The sequence below is a fragment of the Kickxella alabastrina genome, assembly GCF_025024165.1.
Source record: "Kickxella alabastrina strain RSA 675 chromosome Unknown BX661scaffold_1, whole genome shotgun sequence".
Classification (NCBI taxonomy): domain Eukaryota; kingdom Fungi; phylum Kickxellomycota; class Kickxellomycetes; order Kickxellales; family Kickxellaceae; genus Kickxella; species Kickxella alabastrina.
Genome location: NW_026251472.1, coordinates 188,219 through 215,080, shown reverse-complemented (window position 1 = coordinate 215,080; position 26,862 = coordinate 188,219). Strand labels below are relative to the sequence as shown.

The 26,862-nt window shown below is 51.3% G+C and overlaps 13 protein-coding genes across 13 annotated transcripts; 7 read left to right on the top strand and 6 right to left on the bottom strand.

Moving 5' to 3' along the window:
* Positions 1-171: 171 nt before the first annotated feature.
* BX661DRAFT_195122 (uncharacterized protein) lies at positions 172-1,756 on the bottom strand (the record flags this gene model as incomplete). The annotated part of the gene is made up of 3 exons (XM_051537915.1): positions 172-203; positions 242-1,289; positions 1,325-1,756. The coding sequence occupies 3 exons, from the start codon at positions 1,754-1,756 to the stop codon at positions 172-174; spliced, it is 1,512 nt and encodes a 503-aa protein (XP_051394871.1).
* A 227-nt stretch (positions 1,757-1,983) lies between these two features.
* On the bottom strand, positions 1,984-3,075 carry BX661DRAFT_192577 (Prp18 domain-containing protein; the record flags this gene model as incomplete). Its single annotated transcript, XM_051537716.1, has 1 exon — positions 1,984-3,075. One exon carries the CDS (start codon positions 3,073-3,075, stop codon positions 1,984-1,986), a length of 1,092 nt encoding a protein of 363 aa, XP_051394870.1.
* A 349-nt stretch (positions 3,076-3,424) lies between these two features.
* Positions 3,425-4,456, top strand: BX661DRAFT_139203 (uncharacterized protein; the record flags this gene model as incomplete). Its single annotated transcript, XM_051532772.1, has 1 exon — positions 3,425-4,456. The coding sequence occupies one exon, from the start codon at positions 3,425-3,427 to the stop codon at positions 4,454-4,456; it is 1,032 nt and encodes a 343-aa protein (XP_051394869.1).
* Positions 4,457-4,662: 206 nt separating this feature from the next.
* On the top strand, positions 4,663-6,450 carry BX661DRAFT_139126 (phosphoenolpyruvate carboxykinase-domain-containing protein; the record flags this gene model as incomplete). The annotated part of the gene is made up of 1 exon (XM_051532771.1): positions 4,663-6,450. One exon carries the CDS (start codon positions 4,663-4,665, stop codon positions 6,448-6,450), a length of 1,788 nt encoding a protein of 595 aa, XP_051394868.1.
* Positions 6,451-7,825: 1,375 nt separating this feature from the next.
* BX661DRAFT_174905 (homoserine dehydrogenase (L-homoserine:NADP oxidoreductase), dimeric enzyme) lies at positions 7,826-9,060 on the top strand. Its single transcript, XM_051533943.1, has one exon. The coding sequence runs from the start codon at positions 7,919-7,921 to the stop codon at positions 9,005-9,007; it is 1,089 nt and encodes a 362-aa protein (XP_051394867.1). The 5' UTR covers positions 7,826-7,918; the 3' UTR covers positions 9,008-9,060.
* Positions 9,037-9,947, bottom strand: BX661DRAFT_174904 (uncharacterized protein). The gene has a single exon (XM_051533942.1). It carries the CDS (start codon positions 9,869-9,871, stop codon positions 9,155-9,157), a length of 717 nt encoding a protein of 238 aa, XP_051394866.1. The 5' UTR covers positions 9,872-9,947; the 3' UTR covers positions 9,037-9,154.
* Positions 9,948-10,191: 244 nt separating this feature from the next.
* BX661DRAFT_174903 (Grap2 and cyclin-D-interacting-domain-containing protein) lies at positions 10,192-11,404 on the top strand. The gene has a single exon (XM_051533941.1). It carries the CDS (start codon positions 10,261-10,263, stop codon positions 11,311-11,313), a length of 1,053 nt encoding a protein of 350 aa, XP_051394865.1. The 5' UTR covers positions 10,192-10,260; the 3' UTR covers positions 11,314-11,404.
* Positions 11,405-11,711: 307 nt separating this feature from the next.
* BX661DRAFT_167721 (uncharacterized protein) lies at positions 11,712-12,952 on the top strand (the record flags this gene model as incomplete). The annotated part of the gene is made up of 2 exons (XM_051533361.1): positions 11,712-12,764; positions 12,815-12,952. The coding sequence occupies 2 exons, from the start codon at positions 11,712-11,714 to the stop codon at positions 12,950-12,952; spliced, it is 1,191 nt and encodes a 396-aa protein (XP_051394864.1).
* Positions 12,953-13,815: 863 nt separating this feature from the next.
* Positions 13,816-14,182, top strand: BX661DRAFT_777 (uncharacterized protein). Its single transcript, XM_051539480.1, has one exon. The coding sequence runs from the start codon at positions 13,934-13,936 to the stop codon at positions 14,132-14,134; it is 201 nt and encodes a 66-aa protein (XP_051394863.1). The 5' UTR covers positions 13,816-13,933; the 3' UTR covers positions 14,135-14,182.
* Positions 14,183-14,925, bottom strand: BX661DRAFT_778 (uncharacterized protein). Its single transcript, XM_051539481.1, has one exon. The coding sequence runs from the start codon at positions 14,710-14,712 to the stop codon at positions 14,230-14,232; it is 483 nt and encodes a 160-aa protein (XP_051394862.1). The 5' UTR covers positions 14,713-14,925; the 3' UTR covers positions 14,183-14,229.
* Positions 14,926-15,067: 142 nt separating this feature from the next.
* On the top strand, positions 15,068-16,367 carry BX661DRAFT_174901 (chaperonin 10-like protein). The gene has a single exon (XM_051533940.1). It carries the CDS (start codon positions 15,191-15,193, stop codon positions 16,283-16,285), a length of 1,095 nt encoding a protein of 364 aa, XP_051394861.1. The 5' UTR covers positions 15,068-15,190; the 3' UTR covers positions 16,286-16,367.
* A 2,504-nt stretch (positions 16,368-18,871) lies between these two features.
* On the bottom strand, positions 18,872-21,392 carry BX661DRAFT_174896 (Metallo-dependent phosphatase-like protein). The gene has a single exon (XM_051533939.1). The coding sequence runs from the start codon at positions 21,281-21,283 to the stop codon at positions 18,977-18,979; it is 2,307 nt and encodes a 768-aa protein (XP_051394860.1). The 5' UTR covers positions 21,284-21,392; the 3' UTR covers positions 18,872-18,976.
* A 2,701-nt stretch (positions 21,393-24,093) lies between these two features.
* BX661DRAFT_139261 (uncharacterized protein) lies at positions 24,094-24,753 on the bottom strand (the record flags this gene model as incomplete). The annotated part of the gene is made up of 1 exon (XM_051532780.1): positions 24,094-24,753. A coding segment is annotated over one exon (660 nt), but the record flags the coding sequence as incomplete, so codon positions are not given.
* Positions 24,754-26,862: the final 2,109 nt, after the last annotated feature.

Below are 26,862 nucleotides of genomic sequence, written 5' to 3'. Positions count from 1 at the left end.
AGCGGGGTTTACAAACACATATATGTGGTCCTTTTGACCAGCTCCTCATGGCAATGGCATATGCCAATATTAACGGTCCTTGCAAAATTAAAGATATCCTCCGATCGACCTCTCAAAATACAAGTCCTCAATTTCTCAAAAGCCCTGGTAAAAACAAGCAACTCTCGGAGATTAAGCATTCTCGTAACCACCTCCACCAGGGACTCCAAAGCTGTAGAATCCCACACTCCCGATTCCTTACTCTCCACAGCACCAATCCACACTCTTCTCAGCTCCAAGTTTAAAGCAATCCGGTCACAGGCTATATGATCCTGAGGGCGGGTCAATGTGATTTTAATTTCCTGGAGATTCGGCAGGTGGCTGAGCAAACTGTTGAGGTCTAAGAGACTGATATTCCAGGTTTTCAAATCCAAAACTTGCAAGGTTGGGTGTGGTGGGAAGGAGAGGTTAAGCGCTGTGTAGTGTGGTGACGGAATGTTAATCGCCCAACATCCGAGGTACTTTAGAGAGTGGGCAGAGCGTGCTGTAGCGTTGAGCATGTGTGAGAGTGCAATGTTTGTCGGTTGTTCATTGTAATTTACCAGAGAGAGGTAGTCCAGAGCAGACAGCGTGTGGCCGCGCAACATTAGGTAATCCATGCTTGGCGGGGCGTCGGTCTTGAGGATTCTGAGGTGCGGCATGGAGGACTGCAGTATCTGCTCGGAAAACACCTGGCGATTCTCCGCGGTTAGCTCACCCTGGCCCTGGCTTTCGACGCCCACAGGTGAATGCTCGAAATCAACCCCGTAGCATAGCTCCTCGAGCATAGGGAACGGGGCTAGAGCATCGGCCAAATACTCTATTGGCCGTGCAGTTGGCCCAGGACAAAGCAAAAAGTACAGGCGTTTCAAGCGCGGAAACAAAGACCCACCAGTGATTGTTTTCTGCAATGGCCAGAACAAGCGGCACAGATCAGCGATCTCTGCGCGCCCCAGCGCAAGATACTGCAGCGCCGGCGCCGAGTGCCTCACCAGCCTTGCCATTCCCACGGCACCCAGCCCGGCACCTGCACCCAGGCTAATTGCCGATACAGCGGCACCAGAGGATTCCCCAACAAGTACCGGCAATACACTGCGCAGCTTCGTACCCAGCCCACCGAGCTCAACAAACACACGAACCAATCTAGGAAAGGCCTCCGCCAGTGCGCCATACTCAGACATCGAAATAGGCGATCCCACGCCCATACACAATCCCAAGCACCTTACGCCGCGACGCACCCCAGTGGAAGCCAAAACAAGCCGCGAGCCACACTGCGGAACGCCCGCGAGCCATCCGTAATGCTCACAAGCATGCAGCGCACGAGCGCAAGGTGCTCTGGAACCGCGAGTATCTGGTCTGAAGCGCCATCGTATATGGCGTATTGATGGAACTCTGCCAGTATTGTGCGGCGCCAGTGTTGGTTAACTTGCGTGATTTGGAGTTTGCGATGGTGCCGTATGAGTTGGATCATTGTGGGAAGTGATGGGTGCTGCGCTTGGTGCTGGAGGTAGTCCCGGTGAGTGTCGATTTGTGCAATGCCAGAGGCGTGCTTGAGGATCATCGCGAATAGTTCGGGTGGTAGATGCTCGATTCTGCGCGCTTTGGTGGATGTGGGATGTGGGTTGCGGCTGTGGTTGCGGCTGTGGTTGTGGTTGCTATTGTCTTTGGGCGATGTCGGCGATGTGGCTTTACTTCGGGACGATCCGCGCGTGCTGCAAGAGCGTGTGAGTGTGGACATGCGAGGTCAGAAAGAGATAATTAATCAAGGTGTTATATTGGTATTGAAGCAAATATAATATTAATATTCAGCTTATAAAAAATTAAAGTTAGGCCTAAAGTGAAAGGCAGAAAAGGCTCCTCCCAAAAATGGAATAATGACAACACACATATGCCAGCACAAAACAATGAGGCCTTTCCCAGCTGCCTAATCCGCAGCAAATCAACCATTGACCCAAGTAATCTAATCTAGCCTACCATCTTGGCCAAATCCTCCGGCGGGTACTTTGTCTGAGCAAAGCGCATCAGACGCTTCACCGACTGGATCCACTTCCTCTGAGTCTCATCGTTCAGCACATGTGCGACCTTGTTTGCATTGATATTTTCTCTCGCAGCGCGCGCATGAATTCCAACCTGCGTAACGCCCAACGGCCATGGCGCATTTCCAATCGACAGCTGCAAATATGCATCATTAGCACGCATGTACTCGCGATCCAGCATACACCGAGCAATCTCCGCAATCCTCGCCAAAACATCCAGGGGCACACGACGCACGCGCAAGTCACGAAACAGCGGCTTTAAGTACTCTGCAGCTTGGCGCTGTGTGGCAGCAGCCATTTTGCCCTCAGCCGACCGGCGCTCATCCTCCGGACGGTCGCCCAAATACGCGTCCCACTCGTAAACCAAGCGCTTGAAGTACATGTACAGAAGCGAGTGCAAGCGGTCGGCGTCGGAGCGCAATAGTTCTGGCGAAATATCTGAGACATCGTGGAGCATCAATTGCTCGTACTTGAGCTGCCTATCGGATGGCTCTGGGTGCATCTTCGTGTGAGCACGGAGATCGTCAAGCATGGCGCCGGCTTCGACTTGCGCCAAAGCCCGGCGGAACTCGTTTCGCTGCCCGTCGCTTTTCTCCTCGGAAAGCTCCAGCTGCCGCAGTCGCCGCCGCCGGGCCCCGTCGCTTTCGCCGAATAGCCGGATGGGCTCGCTGCGCGCCCGCAGCCGCTTGATCACTTCTTCTGCCCGGATCATGCTGCTGTCCGCTGCCGAGCTGTCATCTTTGCTGATGCTGCTTGGGTGCGCTGTGGGCTCGGCCGTGGATACCGCCTGTTGCTGGCTGCTGGCGGTAGCAGGGCTGGGCTTGGCTGTGGGCGCTTTGTCCTTGGCCTCTGCTGCTGCTGCTGCTGCGGCCTTGGATAGATCGCCTGCGCGCACATACTTTTTGCGCTTGACGCCGGCGGGTTCGGCGCCAACGGTGTCGCCTTGGGCTGCCGCCGCCTTGTCGTATAGTGACTTGCGCTTCTTCACTTCGGAGCTAATTGCCGCCTTGAGGAAGTCCATTTGCTAATGTTTTTGTGTGGTTGGTGGAAGGGGGAGAGAGGATTACTGAAAGCACATTGAATGTAATAAAGCCGGGGGGAGAGAGAATTACTGAAAGTACATTGAATGTAATAAAGCTGGGGGGAGTAGAAAGAAAAGAAAAGGAGAAAAAGAGGAGAAAAATTAAGGTGTAGCTGATGACTTGAAAAAAAACCAATGTCATGTGACAATGAATAATCTTCAAGCCAGCCACCAGGTCGATAAATGGCTTGGAAAAAGCAGGGGTTTCTTTACTTCCAAGCCATCAATCATTTCTCGGCCAGCTTTTCCATCTTTATAAAATTTTCTACAAGTGATTTCGGGCCACACAATGGAAAAGTACTCCAAGTGGCGCGACGCTGGCACCGGCATCCAGCCGTTCCTGCAGCCAATCCCCGCGCGCACGCAGCAAGCGGGTCTCCAGCGGCTCACCAACGTGGCGAAAAACTACGCTCTCGGGCCGCTCCTTGCGACCACCCGCATTCTCGCCCTCGGGCTCACCGCATCTCTCGACCTTGCAGCGTGCGCCATCGGCTCCCTAATCCCGCCATCCAGGCTCAAGCGGCTCTGGCAGCGGTGCACGCGCAGCGTCTGCGCGCGGCTCGCGCTGCTCATCATGGGCTTCTACACAATTGACACGAAAACCGTCAGCCTGCAAAAGGGCCGGCGCAGCAGCTCCAAGGCCAAGGCCACCGGCGGGCCGCAGTCCGGCGATATCATCCTTGCCAACCACGTGTCCTACACGGATGTCCTGTACTTGGTTGCCCGGTTCAACCCGGTCTTTGTCGAGGTGGACAATGCGTCGATGTATGCGCGGCCGATTAGCCTGTGGGCGGCGCTGCGGGCGCCTGGGCGGCTGACGCCGGCGCTGCTGCCGGCGAAGGACGCGCAGCCGCTGAGCAGAATCACGCAGAATGCGCGCTTGCAGAGCCTGGGTCCCCTGGTGGTGTTCCCAGAGAACGCCACGACCAATGGCCGTGCGCTGCTCCAGCTCTTGCCTGTGTTCGAGGAGGCCGAGAACCAGGACGAGAAGTCTGCGCTGCATCTGATGGCCTTCAAGTACCCGTTTGCGGCCTTCAGCCCTGCGTACTCCGTTGGAAACCAGCTTGTGCACCTGTTTACCTTGTGCTGCCAGGTTTACAATTCAATGGCCGTACGTGTGCTGGAGGATGGGGAGGCGCCGAGGGTTAGGGAGTCCGCGGTGTTCTGTGCGAACGACGTGGAGCCGGTGGATCTGGATGCGGCTGTTGCCGAGAAGCTGGCGCAGTTGTCGCGCCTGAGGATGACTAAGCTGTCGGCGATGGATAAGCGCGACTTCTTGGCCTTTTACTATAAGCGCGCAAAGGGATACCGCAGCATTTGAAAAGACCCTTCTTATAATTCTTTTTGACAAATCAATTTGTAAAAGATAGAACTTTTTTTAGTGTTTTGCTAAACACTATGTTGCACAAAATATGTGCAAATGCTGCCATGCAGCTTGTAACCGCTTTGGCTTTCTGCTCGACGCTTTCTTCCTCTCTTTCTTGCTCTTTTCCTCACAGCTATTTTTATTTCTTGGGTATCTTCACAATGTTGCGTCGTTCCCTGGCCACCACCATCAACCGGAGAGCCGCAGTAATACCAGCAAGAGCAGCACCGGTAGCGCACAGTTGCCGATCGCCATCGCAGCTCTTAGCGCCATTCTCCCACGCTACCCGCACAACCAAAACACCCAACCCACCTCAAGCCCCCTCCTCCTCCTCCTCCTCCACCCACCCACAATTGAAAGCCAAACCCCTCAACACACCGAATGTCCCACCGCTCAACACCGCCAAGCTCCGTCGGAACCTCTCCCCCTCGCAGCTCTACGAAGACGCACTCCGCTACGAGCCCGGCACCTCGATCTCGTCCTCGGGCGCCCTGATCGCCCACTCCGGCAAGAAAACCGGCAGATCCCCGCGCGACAAGCGCATCGTCGAAGAGGCCTCCACCGTCGACGATGTCTGGTGGGGCCCGGTCAACAAGAAGCTCTCCGAAGACTCCTTCTCTGTCAACTACGAGCGCGCCGCCAACTACTTGAATGCCCGCGAGCGGCTCTACGTCTTTGACGGGTTCGCCGGGTGGGATCCCAGGTACAGAATCAAGGTGCGCGTTGTTTGTGCGCGCGCATACCACGCCTTGTTCATGAACAACATGCTGATTCGCCCGACGGAGCAGGAGCTGGCGGAGTTTGGCGAGCCGGACTTCACCATCGTCAATGCTGGCCAGCTCCCGGCTAGCCGGCTCACCGAGGGAATGACCAGCCCGACTAGCGTGGCGATTAGCTTTGAGCGCAAGCAGATGGTGATCCTGGGCACGGAGTACGCCGGCGAGATGAAGAAGGGCGTGTTCACGGTGGTGCACTACTTGATGCCCAAGGCCGGCGCCCTATCCCTGCACTCCTCGTGCAATGAGGGCCCTGACGGCGACGTCTCCTTGTTTTTCGGTCTCTCGGGCACCGGCAAAACCACCCTGTCGGCGGATCCCCAGCGGCTGCTTATCGGCGACGACGAGCATGTGTGGACGGAAACCGGCGTGTTCAATATCGAGGGCGGGTGCTACGCCAAGACCGTGGATTTGTCGGCCGAGAAGGAGCCCGAGATCTTCAACGCGATCCGCTTCGGCGCCGTGCTCGAGAATGTCATTTACGATGAGCGCACGCGCGTCGTCGACTACTCGGACAAGTCCATCACGGAGAACACCCGCTGCGCTTACCCGATCGAGTTCATCCCCAACGCCAAGCTGCCATGCATTGGTGGCAAGCCAAATAACATTGTGCTTTTGACTTGCGACGCCTTTGGTGTGCTGCCCCCGGTGGCTAAGCTGACCCCGGCGCAGGCCATGTACCATTTCATCTCGGGTTACACTGCCAAGATTGCCGGTACTGAGGAGGGCGTCACTGAGCCTGAGGCCACTTTCTCTGCGTGCTTCGGCCAGCCCTTCCTTGTCTGGCACCCGGTCAAGTACGCGCAGATGCTGGCGCAGAAGATGCGGGAGAACAACGTCAACGTCTGGTTGGTCAACACCGGATGGAACGGCGGCGCCTATGGCGTGGGTAAGCGGATTTCGCTCAAGTACTCACGCGCCATCATTGACTCGATCCACTCAGACGAGCTGCAGGGCGCGGAGTACACGAACTATGGCGTTTTCAATTTGCAGATCCCCACGACTGTCGAGGGCGTGCCAAAAAAGGTCTTGGACCCGAAGCGGGCCTGGAAGGGTACCGAGGAGGAGTTCACCGCTACTATTTCTAAGCTTGCAGGTTTGTTCCAGAATAACTTCAAGGAGTACGCTGATCAGGCTACTGCTGATATCATTGCTGCAGGTCCTAGGTGTTAATTTGTTTCTAATTTCATTTATTTCTTATTTTGAACAAAATAGAAAAACAAAAAATATTGAAAATACACATTTTATTAACAGTAGTAATTGGTTCAATGGCATTGTCATTTTGTCCTAAACAGATTATATTATAATGACGAGACTATGTATTCGTTATCTGAAAAATTCAGGATGTTTAATATCAAAAGTCTTTGAACCCTCTGAAAACATTTCGTCCTTTCCTTTCCAATTATTTTCAACCATTTTTCCTTTAACAATTTCATATAATGAATACTGGACAAAAATATCTGTCTCGTTATGATTCAGTTTGAAAGCCGATAATATAGTGTCATTACACAAAGAGTCATGTGGTAGGTTTAATTTAACATCAAAGGCCTTTAAAACAATGTTTTTACCTTTTGTTTTGCAATCAGTTTTTTCAATATGAGCTCTGAGTACAGATATGCTTTTGGACTTGCTTACTTTTGATAATAATAATGAATAATAATGTTCACCAAAAATATGAATGTTTACACAATTCGAGGGTTTATCTTTGACATTTTTGACGACGTCGAATTTTTTTGTGGCTTGCTTCTGTTCCTTTGGCATTTTCATTTTTTTATAAAAATAATTGGCAGGCAAATATATAAAATTAACTGAGAAATACTTAATGTGGAAGATAATTTGTGGATAAAATATTTTAATGTGAATGAGAAGAAAAATGTAGGTGATGGGTTGTGCTTTATTTATACGAATTTGTGTTGTGCAAGTTTCCATTCCATACTTTTATGTACATCTTTTAGCGCTAATCTTTTATTTTCTTTCAGTATATTCCAAAAAAGAAGAAAATATTTATATAAAGAACTGAACAGTTTACTTCCTAGCTAATTAAGTTGCATTTTGCAATGGAAAATAGAAGTAAAGTCAAAGGAATTACTACCATCTATTTGTCGTAGTTGTTCCCCAACATTTAACTATATATTTTTTGGAGTAATTTAAATATTTCTCACTTTTCTCTATTACCAACTCAATTGCTTGATTACGCGCTAATTAGCGCTACCATTTTTTATTCTTCGCTGCATCAAACTAGTCAGCCGCAATAGTTTCTTTAGAAGTTTGAATAATTATTTTTTATTCAGAGAATGAATTTGCTATTTCAGACTATTAAATTTTTTTATGCACTCGGTCTGCTTCGCTATCTTTTCATTCATGCTTGTTAAAACCCGTTTATCAGGCATTGTGTGGATGGCAACTTGCTTTTTATTCATGTTTGCTACTACCGGCGGGCCGATCGCAATCTGCTAACAGAAATCTGACACCGCTATTTTAGCTCCTTCCCCTCACCCTATTGGAGCTTAATTGCTCACCTCTTTTTTTCGTTTTCCTAAACTCTTGACTTTCATTACCATTTTTTTTGAATTTTTTTTCTCAACTCACCACACCCAGTTTAATAAATAAAAAACTTTGAAAAAACGCAATATTTCTTACCATGCTCAACGTTGCCATTGTCGGACCCGGCCTTGTCGGTGGAGCTCTCATCGAGCAACTCATTGCGCACTCCACCTCGCACCGTTTCGCCGCCCTGCCCATCGCCATCGTCGGCCTGCTCAACTCCAAAAAGATGGCTATTTCTCGGAGCCCATTCTCCGCAGCTGATCTCAGCAACTGGAAGACCCAGGTTCTTGGGAGCTCCGCAGTTGTCTCCGACCTCCACTCCTTCACCGAGCAGCTCTCCTCGCTGGAAGGACCCACGGCGGTGATCGACTGCACGTCAAGCGATGCCATCGCCGAACAGTACCCACAGTGGCTGGCCAAGGGCCTCCACGTAGTGACGCCCAACAAGAAGGCATTCTCGAACGACATTTCTCTGTTCCGCAAGATCCAGAAACTGTCGTCGTCGCCACAGGGCCCGTCGGTTTACCATGAGGCCACGGTGGGCGCCGGGCTCCCTGTATTGTCCACGCTAAACGATCTGGTGCGCACGGGCGACGAGATCGTTAAGATTGAGGGTATTTTTTCAGGCACGCTCTCGTACCTGTTCAATAACTTCTCGGCACCTGGTGCTACCGCGTTTTTCTCTGATTGCGTGGCGGTTGCAAAGGCCAGTGGGTACACGGAGCCGGATCCCCGTGATGATCTTAATGGGATGGATGTCGCGCGTAAAGTTACTATTCTTGGGCGCGTCGCTGGGCTGGATATTGGCACGGACACTTTGCCTGTGGAGAACATTGTTCCAGAGGCTTTGCGCTCTGTGGAGACTGCTGATGAGTTTATGCAGAGGTTGCCAGAGTTTGATGCGCATTTCAAGGAGCTCAATGAGCAGGCTTTGGCTGCCGGGTCGGTCCTGCGGTATGTAGGTATGGTGGATGTGAAGGGCGGCAAGAGCGGCGTTAGGCTGGAGAGGTATCCCCTGGAGCACCCGTTTGCAGCGCTGAAGGGGAGTGATAATATTATTGCTTTCACTACTAAGCGCTTCCCTAACCCGCTTATTGTGCAGGGCGCTGGTGCTGGTGCTGCGGTCACTGCTTTTGGTATTTTTGCTGACCTTATCAAGATATCCGAGCGCTTCAACAAATAAAGCGAGTGTAGTGATTTTTTTAGTGCTTTCAAAAATAAAAGTTTTATTTATTGAAAAACAAACAAAAACAAAATAAATGGACAATGCGAATGGATGCATACATGTGAGATAAAAATAAAAAGAGGGTTCATTAAATAAGCAGCAACATTAACGTTTGCGCTTCAGCTGCGGAATGCGAGTCGGGTTCAACGAGTTTGCGACCAAAACCTGCGGCCTGCAAAGAATCCCAGGCGACGTCGTAAATTTCGGCCTAGGGATCATCGACCTTCCGCTTTTTACTGGCGACAACGGCGGCGTAACCGAAATATCTACGAGTAACTCGCGCTTCAAATCCAATTCCGGCAGTTCACTCAGCTTGACGCCTGCCGTAGACCCCTGCGTGCGCGGAACCAGCCCGACGTCCAAATCAAGCCCGACCTCTGACAGCGCATCGAACCATGGAGGAGTCCGGGGTCTCATCGGCACATATTCTGGCTCCAACATCAGAATCTCCGACTCCATCAGGCCGAAATTCCCGTGTATCTGATGCTGCTGTATACGCGGTGTAAATAAGCCCTGGAGACGCCTGACAGTCTTTGGAATCTGCTGGTCATACACCTGGACCATAGGCTTGGGGCGTGGGTTGAGGGGTGTTTGTTGAGTTATGCGAAGACCTGGTGCTTTGGGTTTGGTTGTTGCCCCTAGGGTTTTTTTATTGCTTGGTGTGAGGATGGTTTGGCGGGAGGGGGTTTTGCTTGGGTGTATGGTTGCTTGTGTGGGTTTGTGTGGGAGTCCCAGTGGCTTGTTTGGCCGCGCAATACTGCCGAGTCCGGCATTTTCCTTGTTTTGTGCCGATGCTCCTGCTGTGTTGAATGGCCCAAACATTTACGTTTTTTTTTTTTTAAAAAATGGCTTTGAATTTGATTTATTTAAATGAATTAAAAGACAAAAAAAGAAGAGGGAAGAACTAGAGTGAGAAACTGTCTTTTCTCATATTGCTTTTTTGTTTACCTTAACCTGTAATGTGTATCAAAGACAGACGGAACCCAATGACTATCAATATCGGATCAAATCACCCTTGATCGATAATTTTGGTTTTTTTCTTTCAAAAGGGTCGTATTAACCAATGTTTGGCAAACATTCACTTTGTTTAGAGGTTTGTGCGGATGCAAAGTCCTTTAGTTCTCTTTTTTCTTCTTCTTTTCCATCACATTCTATCTGTTGAATTTACACTAATATATATTTTTCATTTGCCCAACTTGTAAATACTATACATGTCTTCCTCTACACCCATAAAGAACGACATCACGCAAGAGTCGCAAAAGCTGCTCCACGCCGCAGCACTTAACATTGTGGCGCTAATCGACCACGTGCACAAATACGAAGGAACAGAAAGCACCAGCGCTGGATTCTCCGGCGCCAACCTTAAAAGATCAATCAACGAACTCGCCGACGCCATTGACAAAGAAGTCACCCGTTTCCTGATCGCCTGCAAGCCGCCGGCGCTCGAAGTCGAGATCCGCGCGCTAACCCCGAAGATCCTCGCAGGCTTCTTCCAGCTCGTTCAGCATTTCGACCGGATTCCAAAACTCGCAGGTAAAACCTACCTTGACGCCGTGCGCAAGGCGATTTGCCGGTCGCTTGTGGCCATTGCTATGGTGTTTAATTCGTTTATTGAGGAGCCAGTGGAGGTAGATAAGGCAGTGGTGGCGGAGATGTCATATATGGCGTCGTCGGGGATCTTCTGGGAGCACTGCAGGGCACTGGCACAGATTCCCACGGATAACCGGACGGCGGTCGTGGCGGTATGGGCGGAGTCCGTTGGGAGCCTGGTGAAGGACGCGGCAGAGGAGCTAAGCGAATCCCTGCAGGAGGCCGAGGCCGTGGATTCGAAGGACTCAAAGGATAGCGAGTACTCGGACGATAGCATGGATGACTTCGACCCAGAGATCCCCACGCACAGGGCTGCAGAAGGCCGGAAAATCCAGAAGCTGGTTAATGTGGCCAAACACACGTGCGATAAGATTGCACTGAGATGTATCCGGGATTGCGCCCAGCTGGATGATGAGCGCACAGTGTGGCTGGATAGGCTATTGGATTTGGGAAGGCCGGTTCAGAGCTCGGTTGATGAGCTTGTGGCGACTTTGTTTGCCGATGAGGACGTGTGGATGGCGCAAGTTGGAGTGGAGAAGGAGGCATTAACGCGCGCTTTGGGCGAACTGGTCACTTTGGCTATTACCTTTGTGGATGACTCGCATCTACCTTGGTTTGAACTTTGCCGGAAACAGTTGGATGCTGCAAAGCATACCTCCAATGTTGTTCGCTAGACCTTCCCTTTTTTGTTTACGGCGCAGAAAGTAATGCATATTAGAAACTAGTCTGTGTTTAATTGATTCGACTCGAACTGCTTCATGCATGTCAAAAAAACTTTTTTTTTCTCAATTTTGAAATAATCGTAAACATTTACAATTTCAATTCGGCCAATAATTAAGCAGGCTCGACATGCTCTTCCAAACAACAATAATAAAAAATCAATTGATTTACCCACTTCTTTCACCCTCTAGTTCTAAAAAAATTGCGGAGGGGGAGGCGAGTTAAATTATGCCCGAAAAAACTATTAAAAAGGGATTGCGTCTTTTGTTTACCTTTTGTTCCTCTTTTTTCATTAGAAAAAGCTGCTTATTACTTTTTTCTATCTCAAACTATATTTTCACAGCAAAAAAACATGACAGGAATCAATATTGACGAGCTTTCTAGTCTCAAGCGCAAGCAACTCCAGTCTCTGTGCAAAAAATACAGTATCAGAGCGAACGGAAAGAGCGAAGAGCTAATTAAACGTATTGTAAAATACATTCGAGGCGGCGGTGGCAGCGACGGCAGTATTGGTACTACTGGTGACAAGGACACAGTGACTGAAACACCATCGGCGGACGAGGACAGCGCCATTGGGCAAGATAACAACAACAATGAGGAGGAGGAGGAGGAGGATGCAGAGGCGGAGGAGGAATACGAGAGTGCTGACGAAGCCCTGAAGCAGGTCAATTCCCAGAGCACGCTTGCTTCCGAGCCCCAGGGGACGGCCGACAAGTCTGACGAAGCCTCAGAGGCAGCTTCAGAACCTGCTTCAGAACCTGCTTTGGGTATTGTTGACCGAGTGCAGGCCCCCACAGTGGCTGAGCAGGTTGTAGCCGAGCTGGAACTGCGGTCGTCTGCACTTACTGTGGATGAGCGCAAGAATATCCTGGACCAGTTCACTGCTGAAAATAATATCGTGCCTGTGACTCCCAGTAAAACACGTCAGATTGCGGTTCCGAAGTCTGTTTCCTTTGACCGGGTGCACAGCAGGATTTTTGAAAGCGATGACTCGATTGCCAACCATTGGGCGGCATCAAAGAAGGAGAAGGATACAGTTTCTGCTGCGGCTACCGCTACGCCTAAGGGTAAGCGCGCCAATGCGGAAGTTGAGACATCTCAGTCGAATAAGCGCTCGCGTTTTGAGTCCATTTCTACGCCGACTGTTCGGACAGAATCTCCTCGCCAGAAGCGTAGAGGTTCTAGCAAGATTGAGCCTGTGTCGAGCAAGACTGCGCGGGAGGATGTGACTGGGCCTAAGAATGCGGAGGATGACGGTTCGGCGGAGTCGGCAGCGGTGTTGACGGAGAAGGTCGTGGTTGCACCGAGTGCCCTGGTTGTTGATCCGAAGAAGCCGGCTGAGTCTGTGAAGACCGTTAAGATTAAGCCAACCACGATCAAGGCCCAGACGAATGCAAAGCCCACAGTTCAGGCAAGAAAGGATTTCCCAAAGGCTTATATTCTTAAACATCCCAGGTCATCAGTGGCACCCGCAGAAAGAAAGTCAAAGTCGTCCACAACATTGGCACTTTCGAGACCAGTGACTGCAAAACCAGTGAAGACTTCAGAGATGGCGCCAGCAGTCGTGAGCACGCAAGACAAGGCCGCTGTTAAGGGTAGCAAACCGCGGGTTCCCAATTTCCGCAGCGTAGAGTCGAAGGTCAAAGCATACATTAGCTCGAAGCCACCGTCACCAAAGGTCAAGGCCGTCAAATACAAAATTGTCGAGGCCAAGCAGGCGCCACAACCCCAGACAACAAAGGCTGAGCCGAAGCTGAAGCCGAAGCCAAAGGCTTCTGTCGCTGCTGCTGCAGAGCCTAAGACCCCAAAGGTAGATGCGAGCGGCAAGGAGGTTCCGGGTTACATGAGGTCCACACGCGCAACTGAGGTGCGCTCTCACAAACCAGAACCAGCAAAATATGGCAAGTCTAGATTTAGCCCATACAGCCGGCCGGCGACAAAGCCAACTGCAGCAAAGCTGACTGCGTCAAAGCCGACTGCGTCAAAGTCAGCGACAAAGTGATGTGATGTCCAGCAACACCAACAACATCAGCATATACTTGTCATGGCCGAGCAGTTAATTTTCACCTCATGTTTTTTACACTCAATTTAAAGGAATTTCTGATATTCAAACGCTCAAGAAACCCACTGCCAGCACAGATATTGATGCGGCAAGAATGGCGCCAATGGCCGATAGCTTTGAGGCGGCAGAGCTGCGGCTGCTGCTATCGCTTTCGCTGCTGCCGTCTCTTCCATCGACAAAGTCGGCAATCACGTTTCCGCTGAGGACCTTGTCGACCCACGAGCCGTTGGTGGCAATGGAGCCCTTTGTAGCCCAACCAATCCAGTCGGTGTACATGCCAGTGCGCGGGTAATGGACAAAGCCATTCGACGAGCACGGCGCTAGCGGGTCCGAGCGCACCTCAAACAGATGCGGCTGACCAACACTGACGATTCTAATGGACGAGCCGTCGGGAACAAAGAGTATGGTGGAGTTGAGGTTATACGAGTTGACCTCGTCCTTGTTCTTGCTGTTGATTGCAATGCTGGCGTCCAGGTCGCACAGCGTCGTGTTTTCGTAAATCGACGAGCAGAATGCTGGCGGTTGTTCCCAGGAAGCGGATGACCGTTGAAGCTCTTCAGGTCCTTCAGGCCGTATGCAGTAATATAATTTTTGTTGCACTCGCTGCGGCTGAGCGAGCTCACATCGGTGGTGCGCACGACGGTCAGGTCAATACCGCGATAAAGCACTTGCTGGGTGGCTGGATCGCTGCTGAGGTTCGGCGACGAAAATGACAGGGCGGTCAAACCAGCCGTGTTAGCCTTCGTATCGTCGATGAACAACGAGGCCAGGGGCACACCACCCATGGGGTGCTTGAGCGTAATAATGCCTACATCAAAATTCTGCTCGGCCTCCTCGATATACTGGCTCTGCGGGTAGTATGAGTGCACGTTGGCGATTCGACTGCGAAAAACGTCGTGTTATCGACGTAGTTGGCCACAAGGCCGAAAAAGGTGGAAGCGCGGAAGCCGGCCTGGTCCGGGTTGGGATATACCTGGGTGGACAGCAGGACGTTGTGCATGGTGGCTGAGGTGTTGACGGTGGGCAGGGCGACCATCAAATAGTCAGGCTTGAGCAAGCCGCTGACTTCCCTGGGCACACTACTGCTGTTGGAGAAAGGGTACAGGCAGCGGGCATCGGTGAGAATGGTTTGCTCTTTGATCAGTACGCCAAAGCACATGGCGTATGGAGAGGCCACGTAGAGAACGGAGGGGAAGGTTGTCATTTTCACTTGCTCTGAGGAGGCTGTTACTACGCCTGACAGGGCAAGCGTAAGGGTGGCAATTGCGCCGAGGACGGCGGACAGCGACATCCGGCGCTGCGAGGTACCCACTTGAGGGCCATGTTTGTATTAATAAATAAAGGAAAAAGCAGATGAGAAATGGTTTATTTTTCAATATTTGTTGTTACAAAACTAAAGGTATTAATAGATGAATGAATGAGAAAAAGGTACATTGTTGTAAGGTTTTTTCTTTTGCGCTAACGCACATAATGCCTGAAAACCAGATAAATAACAACAAACGCTTAAAAGCGAAGAAAAATACAGCTGATCAATTTTTTTGTTCGGCGTAAACCTGAATTTATACGGGTTGGCAAGCCAGTCTTGTCCGGCTCGCAGGGATTTCAAAATCGAAAAAGCCTTTGAACATATACGCGTCAACGATTGGTGGCGTAAATGCGGACAAATCTTGGATATTTCCCCCCACACGATCTTTATCGTTATCTTCTCCGTTTACAACATTTTTAAAATTTCATCTGCTATTTAAATCAATTTTAGTGTATTCTGGCAAATGTCCGACGAGGCTCCCGCTATGAACGCAGTCGTATTCAAGAAGCCGTACGAGGTTTCGTACGAGCGCGTGCCGCGTCCCATCAATCCCCAAGCAGGCGAAGCAATAGTGCGTGTGATGGCGTGTGGACTGTGCGGATCCGATCTGCATCCTTACCGAGGTGCAGAAAAGGGATTGCGCGAAGACACAATCTGCGGCCATGAGTTTGCCGGTATCATAGAAGAGGCAGGCAGGGGTGTCACGTTTGCCCGAGGACAGCGCGTGGCTGCCAGTTTCACCACAGCCTGTGGAACCTGCTGGTTCTGCACCCACAACCTGTCTAGTCGCTGCGATACCGTGCAGCTATTTGGATGGGTGAACGAGTCTGGCTGTGGTATCCACGGCGGCCAGGCACAGTTTGTGCGTGTCCCGCATGCCAACGGAACTTTGATGGCTCTTCCCGACAACGTGTCCTTTGACGAGGGCGTCTTGCTGGGCGATATTTTTGCCACCGGATATTTCTGCGCCAAAAACGCAATGTCTGCCCTGGCAGACTCCCAAATGACGCCCGCCGAAATGACCATCACCGTGGTGGGGTGTGGTCCGGTCGGGCTGTGCGCTATTATCAGCGCGAAGTTATTGGGAGTTGGCACTATTTACGCAATAGACCGTGTAAAGTCCAGGCTGGATATGGCTGCAGGAGTCGGCGCCATTGCTGTCGCTCCCGGAAAGTCTCCGCTGGATGTCAATTGTGCAGTAACTCAGAGTGGTCGCGGAATGGATGCGGTGTTGGAGGTGGTTGGTACGTTCGACGCGTTGGATCTTTGTTTCCAACTTGTGCGCCCCGGTGGCGTTGTTTCTTCGGTCGGCGTTCATGCTCACGACAAGGGATTCCCCGTGAGTCCCGAGCAGTGCTACGATAAGAACATCACTTTCCGCACTGGGCGTTGTCCCGCTCGCTCGTTGATGCCTGAGGTCTGCCAATTACTACAAAGTGCGGATATTGGCCGCATCATCTCTCATAGGGTTCCGTTGTCTGCTGCTTCGGAGATGTATCGGAAATTCGAAACTCAAGAAAAAGGTGTTTACAAGGTCATTTTCGATCCGTGGGCGTAAAAACAAAACAGCAATTTTTTTACAAATAATATAAATTTAAACAATGTTCTTATCGTCATGTACAAAAGTTGGGCATTTAAGAATATATACAATGCGATTAATTCGACTATTGTTTTATTACTGATAAAATTAGCTAATACAATTGCAATTATTAATCATTGCGGTTGATGAACTTCTTGCCAATGAGGCTGGCGGCAAGAGCGCCGACGCCAGCAAGGGCAATATGCGACTTATCAACACCATCCTCGTCCTCGAAGTAATTCTTCACCTTGGCAAGAACGCTGTGATCAACAGAATTGCCATTAGCATCGTACAGATCCACATCAAGGAACTTGCCGTTGCGGTCGTACAGCTGGTAGATGGGGCGGCCCTGAGCATCATAATACTGCTGCTGCTGTCCCTGCTGCTGCTGGCCATACTGCTGCTGCTGGCCGTACTGCTGCTGCTGGCCGTACTGCTGCTGGTCGTATTGCTGCTGGCCGTACTGCTGCTGGCCGTACTGCTGCTGGTGTCCATGATGCTCCTGACGGCGACCCGGGCTGTGAGGACCCTGCTGGAACTGGCCCTGACCATGGGGTGAGCTGGGATGGTTGTGGCCGAACTGGCCGTGAGGAGAGCTGGGGCGGTCCTGGCCGAATTGGCCCTGCTGGAACTGACCCTGGCCGTGGGGAGGCTGTCCTTGACCGTAGTGAGACTGGTTGTTGAAGTGGGACATATTGATGGAAATGACGATGTGATTTAGAGAGAAAAAGGGGCGAGTGGGATAACAGGTTTGTATGTAGAATATAAAAGAAAAAGGCAAGGAGAAAATAGTCGACAGAATACTCAGTTTATATACAGTAGGAGCGAGCAATTCCTTGGGCTCTTCAAAAAAAACTATATTGCTGCTTGGTTGCTTGTTGGTTTGCTTGTTTAAATTCGTTGCGGGAATAGCTACAATTAGAATATTTGCATCTATCTAAATTTGGATGGAAAAAGATGGATGGAAAATCTCCCGATCATTTTCCATTGTTTTCTGTTTACCTCAGCACTGACACTATTGCCCCCGCTGCACGGATGATTTGCAACATAGCTCGCATCACTTGTCGCAAGTAAAAAAGACGAAATTTCGTTGAATTATATCACCAAAATATAAGAATGTATGTGCTGGCATATCCCACACCGACCCTCCTCCTCTTATTTGTCTTCATTTTCAGGATCTGTTGGAAGAGTTGCCTTGCCATTCTGTCTGTTCATCCGTCCGTCAAGAAGCAATTGCCAAATTGGCAATCTGCAAGTGAAAATGGACAGACAGAATGGCAAGGCAACTCTGCCAACAGATCCTGAAAATGAAGGTGAAACTGGAGGGCGCAGGCCATCTGATACTTACGCTTTACAAGAGCATCTTGCACAGACGAACAATAAAAAACAATCTTATCTGGCAATGAAGAACAAGGGAGGGATGATTGGCCATTCTTGGGCATAAATTAATAATAATAAAAAGCAATGCAAATCTCGGTGAATTGCATTATTTCCTAACTGTATCATCTCATTTTTTTTACTTTCATTTGTCTGCTTGAGGGTGCGACTTGACTTTCTAAAAATAGATGCGGGCAGGAATGCCATTTCAGCCCAATTAAAACATTCGCCTATTGATACGCGTATCCAAGTTGCGGGCGAGGCTTTTGTACCACGAAATATTTTCCCTCCATGCGCTCGCTTATCCGCAACTCAGGCGTACTGTGAGAAGCTGCAAAGACTGGCGCGAACTCTTCATCCCCATCTGCCTCCTATTTATAGCAGGATTACCACACACTAAAAAAAAAACATACATTCGGGAGATGTTTGGGATATTCCGTATTGGTCTTTGGCAGATTCAGGTTTGAAATTTATTGCCCAGATTATTGAAAGAACAAGTCGGCAATGCGTTGTAACCGTCGTTTCAAAAAAATATATATTACAACAAACAATATATAATTATTTTGCACATTAAATATTAGAGTACACATATGTGTATCACAGTAAACCCAATTAACTTCATATCAAATAAGCCAAAGCAATTGTTTGTTAGCATTCAAATTCAACTCTACTTGAAATAGGTGAAATCCACAATATATTCTTCATATGCATTAGCGCCGAAAATTATAAGTTCCACCATATAATCGACCTCTTTCTTTAATAACATCGTATAAATATTCGTCCTTTTCCAACTCGTTGAGCACTATATTTTTTCCATTGCAAGCAAGTTTTCACCTTTTAACCGATGTATTTGATAAGAAGGCTATACCGCCTTTTCCTTCTAAAAGCATTATTATACCGCTGTATATGTTTCTAACCGTTGGATTTGCGGGCAACTCATATTTTATGTCGTCTTTATTAGGGCCCAATATTTGCAAATATACTCTGCGTTCTCTGAGTTCTATATTTTCTTCAGCTATGGTCTTTAAAAAGTGCATAATTTAGTGAAAGTGAATATTTGTATAAATCCAAAAAAGTAAGCTGGTGAAAAGTAGAGAAAACACTTTTTGTTGAATAAAGAATAAAGAATTAGGGTTAGCAAACAAGCTGGCAAAGTGACATATAATGTTGCTTTTTCGAATAAAATTTAAAAAAATTGTAAAATTTATTTTTACAGAAAAATTGAGAAAGAAAAGACATTGTATTTTGTATAATTAATTAGTCGCATTCTATTAGGTTGAATTGCATTATTCATTACTCATTTGGTCTAGATGCGTGCTCATCAGAAGCAGCAGCCTCGCTGCTGGCGACAGGCACGCGGGAATAGCTGTCCCTCGGAGAAGGCACAGTGAAGCTCCAGTCGAGGGTATACAGGGCAACAGCGGCGGCAATAAACAGCCAAGCGCGACCAGGGCCCAATACAATGGATATAAATCCATAAGTATACACAGTCATGATGGTCGGGACGCCCAGATAAAGAGTGATAAAAGAGGCCATCGCCAAACGCACCAAGATACTGCGATACCACGGCTTCTGGGCACCCACGGGGGTCGGATAAAATATGGACCATGGGGAAACCGCAACGGGAACATACAGCAAAAGCAGAGCCAGCGAGGCAATGCTGGTGAGTGCGTACAACCAAGAGTCCAACAGAGGTGCCCACTCGCCGGCAATGTAGATACCGTAGACGTAGACAGAGCCTATTCCATTAGGGCCAGCTGACGGAATAAGATGGCCGGTGAACAGAGGCATTGTGGCCAGGGCCATGGCAAAAAAGTACGCAGGCCAGTAGAGCCACGGGATGCTGGCGAAATACACCTGCGCGGTGAACTGCGTCCAGACACAAAACTTTGTGTGCGAGGAGAGCAGTGCCAAGAGAAGTTTGACAAGAACAAAGGGGTTGACAATATTGCCACGTGTAAATGTCGCCCAGATATGACGCATGCGCGCGTCGTCCTTGTGGTGCTCCAGGCGGCGGCGCGAAAGCCAGGCGTGCGGGTCCTTTAGATGGCAATGGACGAGACGCGGAATGAGCAAGAGGAAAAGCACCATGAGCAGGTAGCTGATAAGCCCCGAAATGCGGAAGATGTCGGCAAAGTTCTGCCGCATGATCCACCCGCCGCGCGAGTCGTTCTCTAAGGACAAGGGCTCGAGCGAGAAATGGAAGGGCAAGCGCACTGTCGTTGTTTTGCCGTCAGAATCAACGGCTGTAACTTGAATCTCGTGCAGACTCCCGTCGTTGTACTTTGCCGCGTCCCAGGGCACAACCCATAGGGGCGTCTTCACCACATCGTTGCCTGTTCCAGTCTCTTTGCCGCGGTACTCGGCCTTGTGCGGGTGCTCGTGGCCGTCGATCTTGACTGACACTGAGGCCACGGGCGAGTCGGTCCAGATGAGCACCCGGATATGCGTGCTGGTCAGCATCTTGCCCAGGGGCTCATGCTTGGGCAGCAGATACCGTGCGTCTTTCGGGTTAGTCACCAGCACCACGGGCGGATGCGGGATGGCCGCCTGTACACGGGCATCGAGAAGCTGCGGGTTGGGCATGGGGATTTGCTCAAGCGGTAAAATAACATCAACAAAGGCCACCAGGTCGTTGTCAATGGCGTAGACGCGGTAAACCGCGTGCTCCTTCATATCGCCGATCTCCAGCTCCCAATATCCGTCGTGTGCCTTGTACGCCTGCAGCTGCGCGCCAATGCCGCCGGCCAAGTAATGCAGGTGACCACAGAGGAAAACGCTGACGCCGTTGACGAGCTCGCCAAATGACTTGCGATACTTTCCATACAACATGGTGCTCACCGGGTAGTGGTTGAGCAAGAAAACGTGGCTCGACCCGCTGGCCTTCTCCATGCGCCGCTCGAGCTGCTCCATGCCGTAGGCGTCCAGGTAGCCAAAGAAATTCATTGGCCGCGCGAACCCATGTCTCGGACACCCGTCGCTGGCCACAAACGAGTATGTGCCAAAGGGCTCGCGAATCTGCAGCAAATAGCCGTCCTCCTGCACCGCCGAGTATTCCTTGTAGTAGTTGTCGGACGAGTTGAACGAGAATACGTTGAAGCAGTCGTGGTTGCCGCGCTGGTCGCGGTAGAAGTTGCCGTCCAAGCGGGTTTTCACGTGGGATTCATTCAGCGTCCGCTGGTACGCCTGCCATTCGTCAATCTGCTGCAAGGACGTCAGCCGCTGCCGGTCCTTTCCGTCCGTCAGGTCCCCTGTCACTGCCACCAGCCGCGGCGAAATCAGCGGGACCGCTGTGTGGAGAAAGTGCAGAAAGTGTATCAATCCTCCCTTGGCAAAGTACTTGCTGATGTGGAGGTCCGATGCATGGATGAATGTAACAATGCCGTCGTTGCTTGACGCCAACGGAGATGCGTTCTGTTGTTCCTTGTTGTTTGTAAGCGCCGTGGGGGGCTCAGTGGTAGCCTTGCTGCTAAAGGTTAGAGAGTCGCTGGCAGAGAGCGAAACTAGCGGCTGGTTTGCTGCCCGGTATAGGTGGAGTCCGTATGCCCAGAACACCAGCGTGGCTGCGACCAGGGACAGTGAATGTACAATGGCTTTCATGCAAAGACGAAGGCGACAAATTCAATTAGTAGAAAAACAAAAGCAAATAAATACGTGGAAATGAAAGAAAATAAGAAAAAATAGCTAAGCATAAAGCAAAAAGGTGGAAATATTACTTTTGGGTTTCTCAGTAAGTAGAGGCGCTGCTGCGCCTTTGCATTTTTCTCCTTTGTAAGTCCAAAAATGCAAAGGCGCAACATTGCAAGCAGTGGTACATTTTTACACTTTATGCAGTTTGAGTGATTCGCTGGGGAAAAAATATTGCTTGGCATGATTGATATTGATGTGCAAGGCTTTGTCGCGATATTGTAAAATGAAAAAAGGTTAAAAAATACGAGAGGAAAATAGCAAAAGAAAAAAGGAAAGAAAAGAAAAAATGAGAGCGCTCAGGCATTGAGCACACGCGCAGCAGTCGCCATGCTCGCCTGCTGGTGCTGCGCAGGGCCAACATTGCTTCCGGCCGACGAGGAAGGCTTGACAGCGTCGATGCTCGGCCGGCCCGTCGCAATCGACGACGTGCGCTGGAGCTGCTGAATGGCAGCCAGCATGCTCTGCACCGAAATACTATCGTCATCACCGCGCTTCAAATCGCCCTTGGGACGCATCTGCTGGCGGTCAGCATACTCCTGCAGCAGCGCCGTAAATGCCGACAGCCGGGCCTGCACGTCGCTCAGCTCACGCTCGCGCGCGGACACCTTCGCTTCAGCGTCGTGGCGCAGGTCGTTGGCCTCGCGCAGGGCATTCTTCAGCGACAGCAGCTCGTCGCGCGCCTCGGACCACTGCCGGTGCGCTGCCAGGTAGGCTGCGTGCAGCTCGCGAGTGCGCACGTCCGAGTTGTCCGAGGAGAAGCTGCCGCGCGGCCTCTGCGACGTCGTCGAGTCATTGCGCGCGCGGCCAGCGGCGGCAGAGGCGGCAGCGGGCGAGGCGTCGGCCAGCTGTTGCTCGAGATCCGCGATGCGGCGATCCTTGGCCTCGAGCTGGTCGACATTGGCACGCAGGCCGCGGGAGGAGGACAGCTCGTCGCGGGATTCCGTCCACAGCCGCTCGAAGTCGGCGGCGCGCTCGCGACTACGCTGTGCCTGGGAGCGCTGGCGGTCGGCTTCGGCCTGCAGCTCGGCTGTCGACGAGCTGAGGGTGTCGATGCGCGCCAGGGCCTCGGCGTGCATGGTCTGGATGCGATCGGCGCGGTCCTGGGCGGCCTGCACCTGCACCATGGCGGCCTCCAGGCGTTGGGTGCGGTCGGCGTCGGCCGCGGCCATCTGCTGCAGCATCGCGTCCTTTTCGGCAAACCGCTTCTCCATCTCAGCCTGCCGCGGCTGCTCCTCGGCCTGCAGCAGCTCGAGCTCGCGCAGCTGCCTGCGTGTCAGCTCGGCGTCGGTCTTGAATTCGGCCAGGGCGTCGTGCGACTGCTTGAGCGCCAAATTGGCGCCGGCTAGCTGGTTGCGCAGCGCGTCGTTGTCGTTTAGCGTGTTGGCGTAGAGGCGCTCGAGCTCATGGATCCGGTGCGTGTTGAGCTTGCCCAGGAGAGGCACACTGCCGGCAGTCAGCGCGCTGGCCTTGGCCTTGAGGAAGATGGCCTCCTGCAGGGCTGCCTTGCGCCCGCGCTCGGCCTCGGCCACGCGCTCGATAGCCACGCGCGACACCGTGCTGAGCTGCTGCTTGGTCTCGGCCAGCTCGCGCCGCATGCCCAGCAGAACGCCCAGGACACGCGTCGCCTCGTCATTGAGGAGGCTCTCGCCGCGCATGCTCTGCACCGATGCGGAGCCGTCAACGGACTCCTCCTTGGCCGACCGCTGGTAAGCGTACTTGTTCTCCAGCGTCGTCCACGTGCGCACCAGGGCGTCCTTATGCTCTGAGGAAATCGACATGTGCGCGCTGTTCCTGTTGTGATGCTGCTGCTGGGCCATGGAGCCGAGTCCATTGCTGGCAATGCTTCGGGATTGGTCAGCGCCAGGCTGCGGAGGTGCACCACCCTCGGGCGCGAACTGGTCGCTGCCGTCGCCACCGAGGATCGCCGCCGAGTTGCGGTTGCGCAGCTGGATCGTGAGCCGGCGGTCGTCGGCGCTCTGCGTGGGCGGGAGCATGGGTGCGTTTGCAAGGCTGTCGTTGGACAATGCGCCCAGACTGCCCATGGACGCCGAAGCAAAGGCTGGGCCAACAGGCGGGCTGGCGCCGGTGTTGACCAGACTCTGGTTGAGCACGATAGACCGCCGCGGTTGCGCCCGGCCCTTGCCGCCGCTCTGCGACGCCCACGAGCTGTTGCCACGCATGCCGTCAGGGTCGTCGTTACCCTGCGGGCTGATTACCTCAAAGCTGTCTACCGACATGTTGGCGCGCTGGCTCTGGTTGATGTCAAGGTTGGGCGCCAATGGCCGAGGGCCATTGTGGCCTGTGGGGGGACGCGGGATGCCCGAGTCGCTCTGGTTTTGGTTCTGGTACAACTGCTGCTGCTGCTGCTGCTGTTCTCGAGATGTGCTGCCGGCGACCATAGACACGGCACGCCCGCCTTGCTGCACGCCCTGCGGCTGCATGTTCTGCGGACTGCCCTGCATCTGCGACTGCTGCTGGGGGAGCATCGACCGGTGGCGACGGTTTTTGTCATCCTCAGCCTCCTGCTGCTGGCCCTGCTGTTGAGTTTGGGCGGGTGGCGCGCGCGGGCCATCCGGCTGGATCTTGATCTTGGACGTGTCCAGCGAGTAAATCATTGGGTCGGTCTCGTCGCGCAGCATGCTGCCGCTGTACAGGAGCAGGCGCGTCTTGACAAGCGAAAAGATGGGGTCAATCTGATGCGGCCAAGTCGACGCATTGACCTGGAATGTGTACCAGCGTTGGGACGAGATCTTGTATGCAAAAAAGTCATTCAGCGGCTCGCCACGCAGCGTGCGGCCGCCCATGATGACGATGCAGTCGTCGACGACGGCCGACGCGTGGCCGTAGCGCGCCGGGGGCGTGGCGCCATTGGGCGTCACCTGTGTCCACTGCCGGGTCTCCATCGAGTACTCCCACAGGTCGTTGTAGCAGCGGTCGCTGTCCATGCCGCCGAACACAAAGATGCTTCCAGGGTACATGCTGCACGAGTGGCCGGCGCGTGGGGCCGGCGCCGGCTGCTGCTGGTAGCTGCTAAAGTCCCAGTGAGGGCCGTTTTGCGCCGCGGCCTTGACGTCAAAGGACACGAGGTCGTTAAGGAAGTAGCCGTCAGCTGTACCGCCAAAGATGAACAGCTTGGAGCCAAAGGTCACCGTTGTGTGGCCCTTACGTCCAGCCAGGGCGGGGCCCTTCATGGGCACCTTGTACCAGGTAAAGTTGGCCATATTGTAAGCGTACAGAGTCTCGTCATACTTGCCCGCAGCATCCTGGCCTCCAAACACAAACATCGTGCGTCGGATAAAGGCCGCCGAGTGGCCCTCGCGCGGCGTCGGCATGGCGCCAATGGCCTCTACGCGGCGGACCTCCCAGGTGGCTGTGTCCATCGTATTCAGGTCGTTCTGCAGCCCACCGTCGGACTTGCCACCAAACCAGTAGAGCATGTTCTCGTTGAGCGCGGCAGAGAAGCCGCGGCGCGGAAACATTGCCAGTCCGCTCAATGCGCGCTTAGACCAGAATGACGATGATCCACTGGTTGGTCGCGTGGACTGCTCGCTTGTGCGTGATGCCGCGGGTGCACTCATACCGGCACCGTTGGGCTGCTGGGATGCCGAGGTCGGCCTCTCTGCGCTGCGCGCGTACATGGGGTTGGCGTTGATGTCTGTGGCCGAATTCCCATTGACCTTTTGTTGCTGCTGCTGCTGCTGTGATAGGCGCTGTCTGGCATCCGGCAATGAAGCCGACTGCTGTGGACTGTTCCTCATTTGCTCCGCCTGCGGTTGCTGCTGAAGAGGGGGCTGTGACGGTTGTGCGCTTCCATAGCCCGGTCCGAACCGTTCGTTCCCGTTGGGCATAGTTGGCGGCAAGGCCGCTGCATCCTTTTGCACTGGTGGGGGCGGCGGGGGTGGCAGCAGGATGGCCTCGGGAGTCTCGTTACGTATCAAGTGGCTCAGGCCTCCCCGCGTGTGTCCAAAGTCTGCCGGCACTCCCGACGGTGGTCGCGTCACGCTCTTGTTCTTCCTACTGAATATACTCGGCATCAGCCAGTTTTTGGTACCTTTTGTACTGCGTTCCACTGTAGACTCCAGAATTCAAAAGTTGAATAACAACAAAAAAATGAAAAATGAAAAGGTGTCCAAAAAATATGCAATACAAAAAATTGAAAGCAGCTGTTTGTGAAAAGTGACGAAAAAAGCTTTAAGTGCGTAGAAAAAAGGAAAAGAGAGGAGCAATAAAAAATGAAAAGGGGGGAAGGAGGATAGAAAGGAAAGTATGCTAAAAGATGGAACGGGGGAGTGTTTATTTCGACAAAAGACAACTGAGACAAAATACTGCCAATGTTTCTCTGTCTACTTTTTTAGTTGGCCAACACTTGTCAAGGCTGGTCTTATTCTAAGCGTTAACAAAGAAAACAAAAAGGCATGCAATAAAAGTAGAAAGCTGACTAAAAAAGCAAGTGTGAGTGAGTAAGTGTGAGTGTGTGTATATGCGTGCGTGCGTTATTTCCACTAAAGAAACTCGTATGGAAAGAGGTTGTTGGAGGAACAGAGTACAGAGAGAAAATAATGGATTTTTTAGGAGGGGGTTTATAAATATAAGCAGAGCGTATATGCTCTTTATACAATTAAAAATGTTAGCTGAACGAGTGAACGAGGAATGGAAAAGGACGACGATGCACACGCACTCGAAAGAAATATAATTATTGTTTAAGAATAAGAGTTAAAAAAATAAAATCTCTAGTTGGGAGAGAGAAAGGAAAGGAAAGAAAGAAAGGAAGACGGGTAAAAACGGACAAGACAGAAATGAGGATCACGTAAAGTGGGGACCAAACAAAAAATATTGGCGATAGATAGACAGACAGAGAGCGAGAGAGGGGAGTGAAAAATTAAAGACGATGTATATTCGCGAGAAAATGTGTGTTTGTCGATTGATACCAAACAGAAAGAAAGCGCAGAAAGGAAAGCAAAAAAACATGCAAAAGACCATCAGGCCTGTTTTTTTCTGCTCTGTTTTTTTACAGGTTTTTTTTATCTTTTAATGACAGACAAAATTTAGAGACTAGAGACAGTCAGGCAGAACAAGTTCAAAAAAATGCAGTTTGACCGCTTTTCGATTCCCCTACTTTACTAGCAACCATCTTCCCAATTGTTGGTGTACTATTAGACTGACTTTTCAAGAACACAATTTGTCATCCAGTCAACAATGCCTCCCGTTTAGGAAATAGACTCCTCGAGATGTATAAAATAAACAAACCATTTAATGTGTTTTTTAGCCGTTTGCAAGCATACTCACAACCTTTATCTTGGGTCACAATTCCGTCATGTGCCACTCTGCTATTCATGCAAGGTTTTGGTCTTTGCAGATTCAAAGTCTCAAAAGTCTCATTGATTTATGCGGCGCAACAGATAATGGTTTTGCGCCGATTCATCATTACTTTTTTATCTTGGGATCAATAGTAAAAAAACAAATGACACAATGTTCTGGTATTGCGTCTT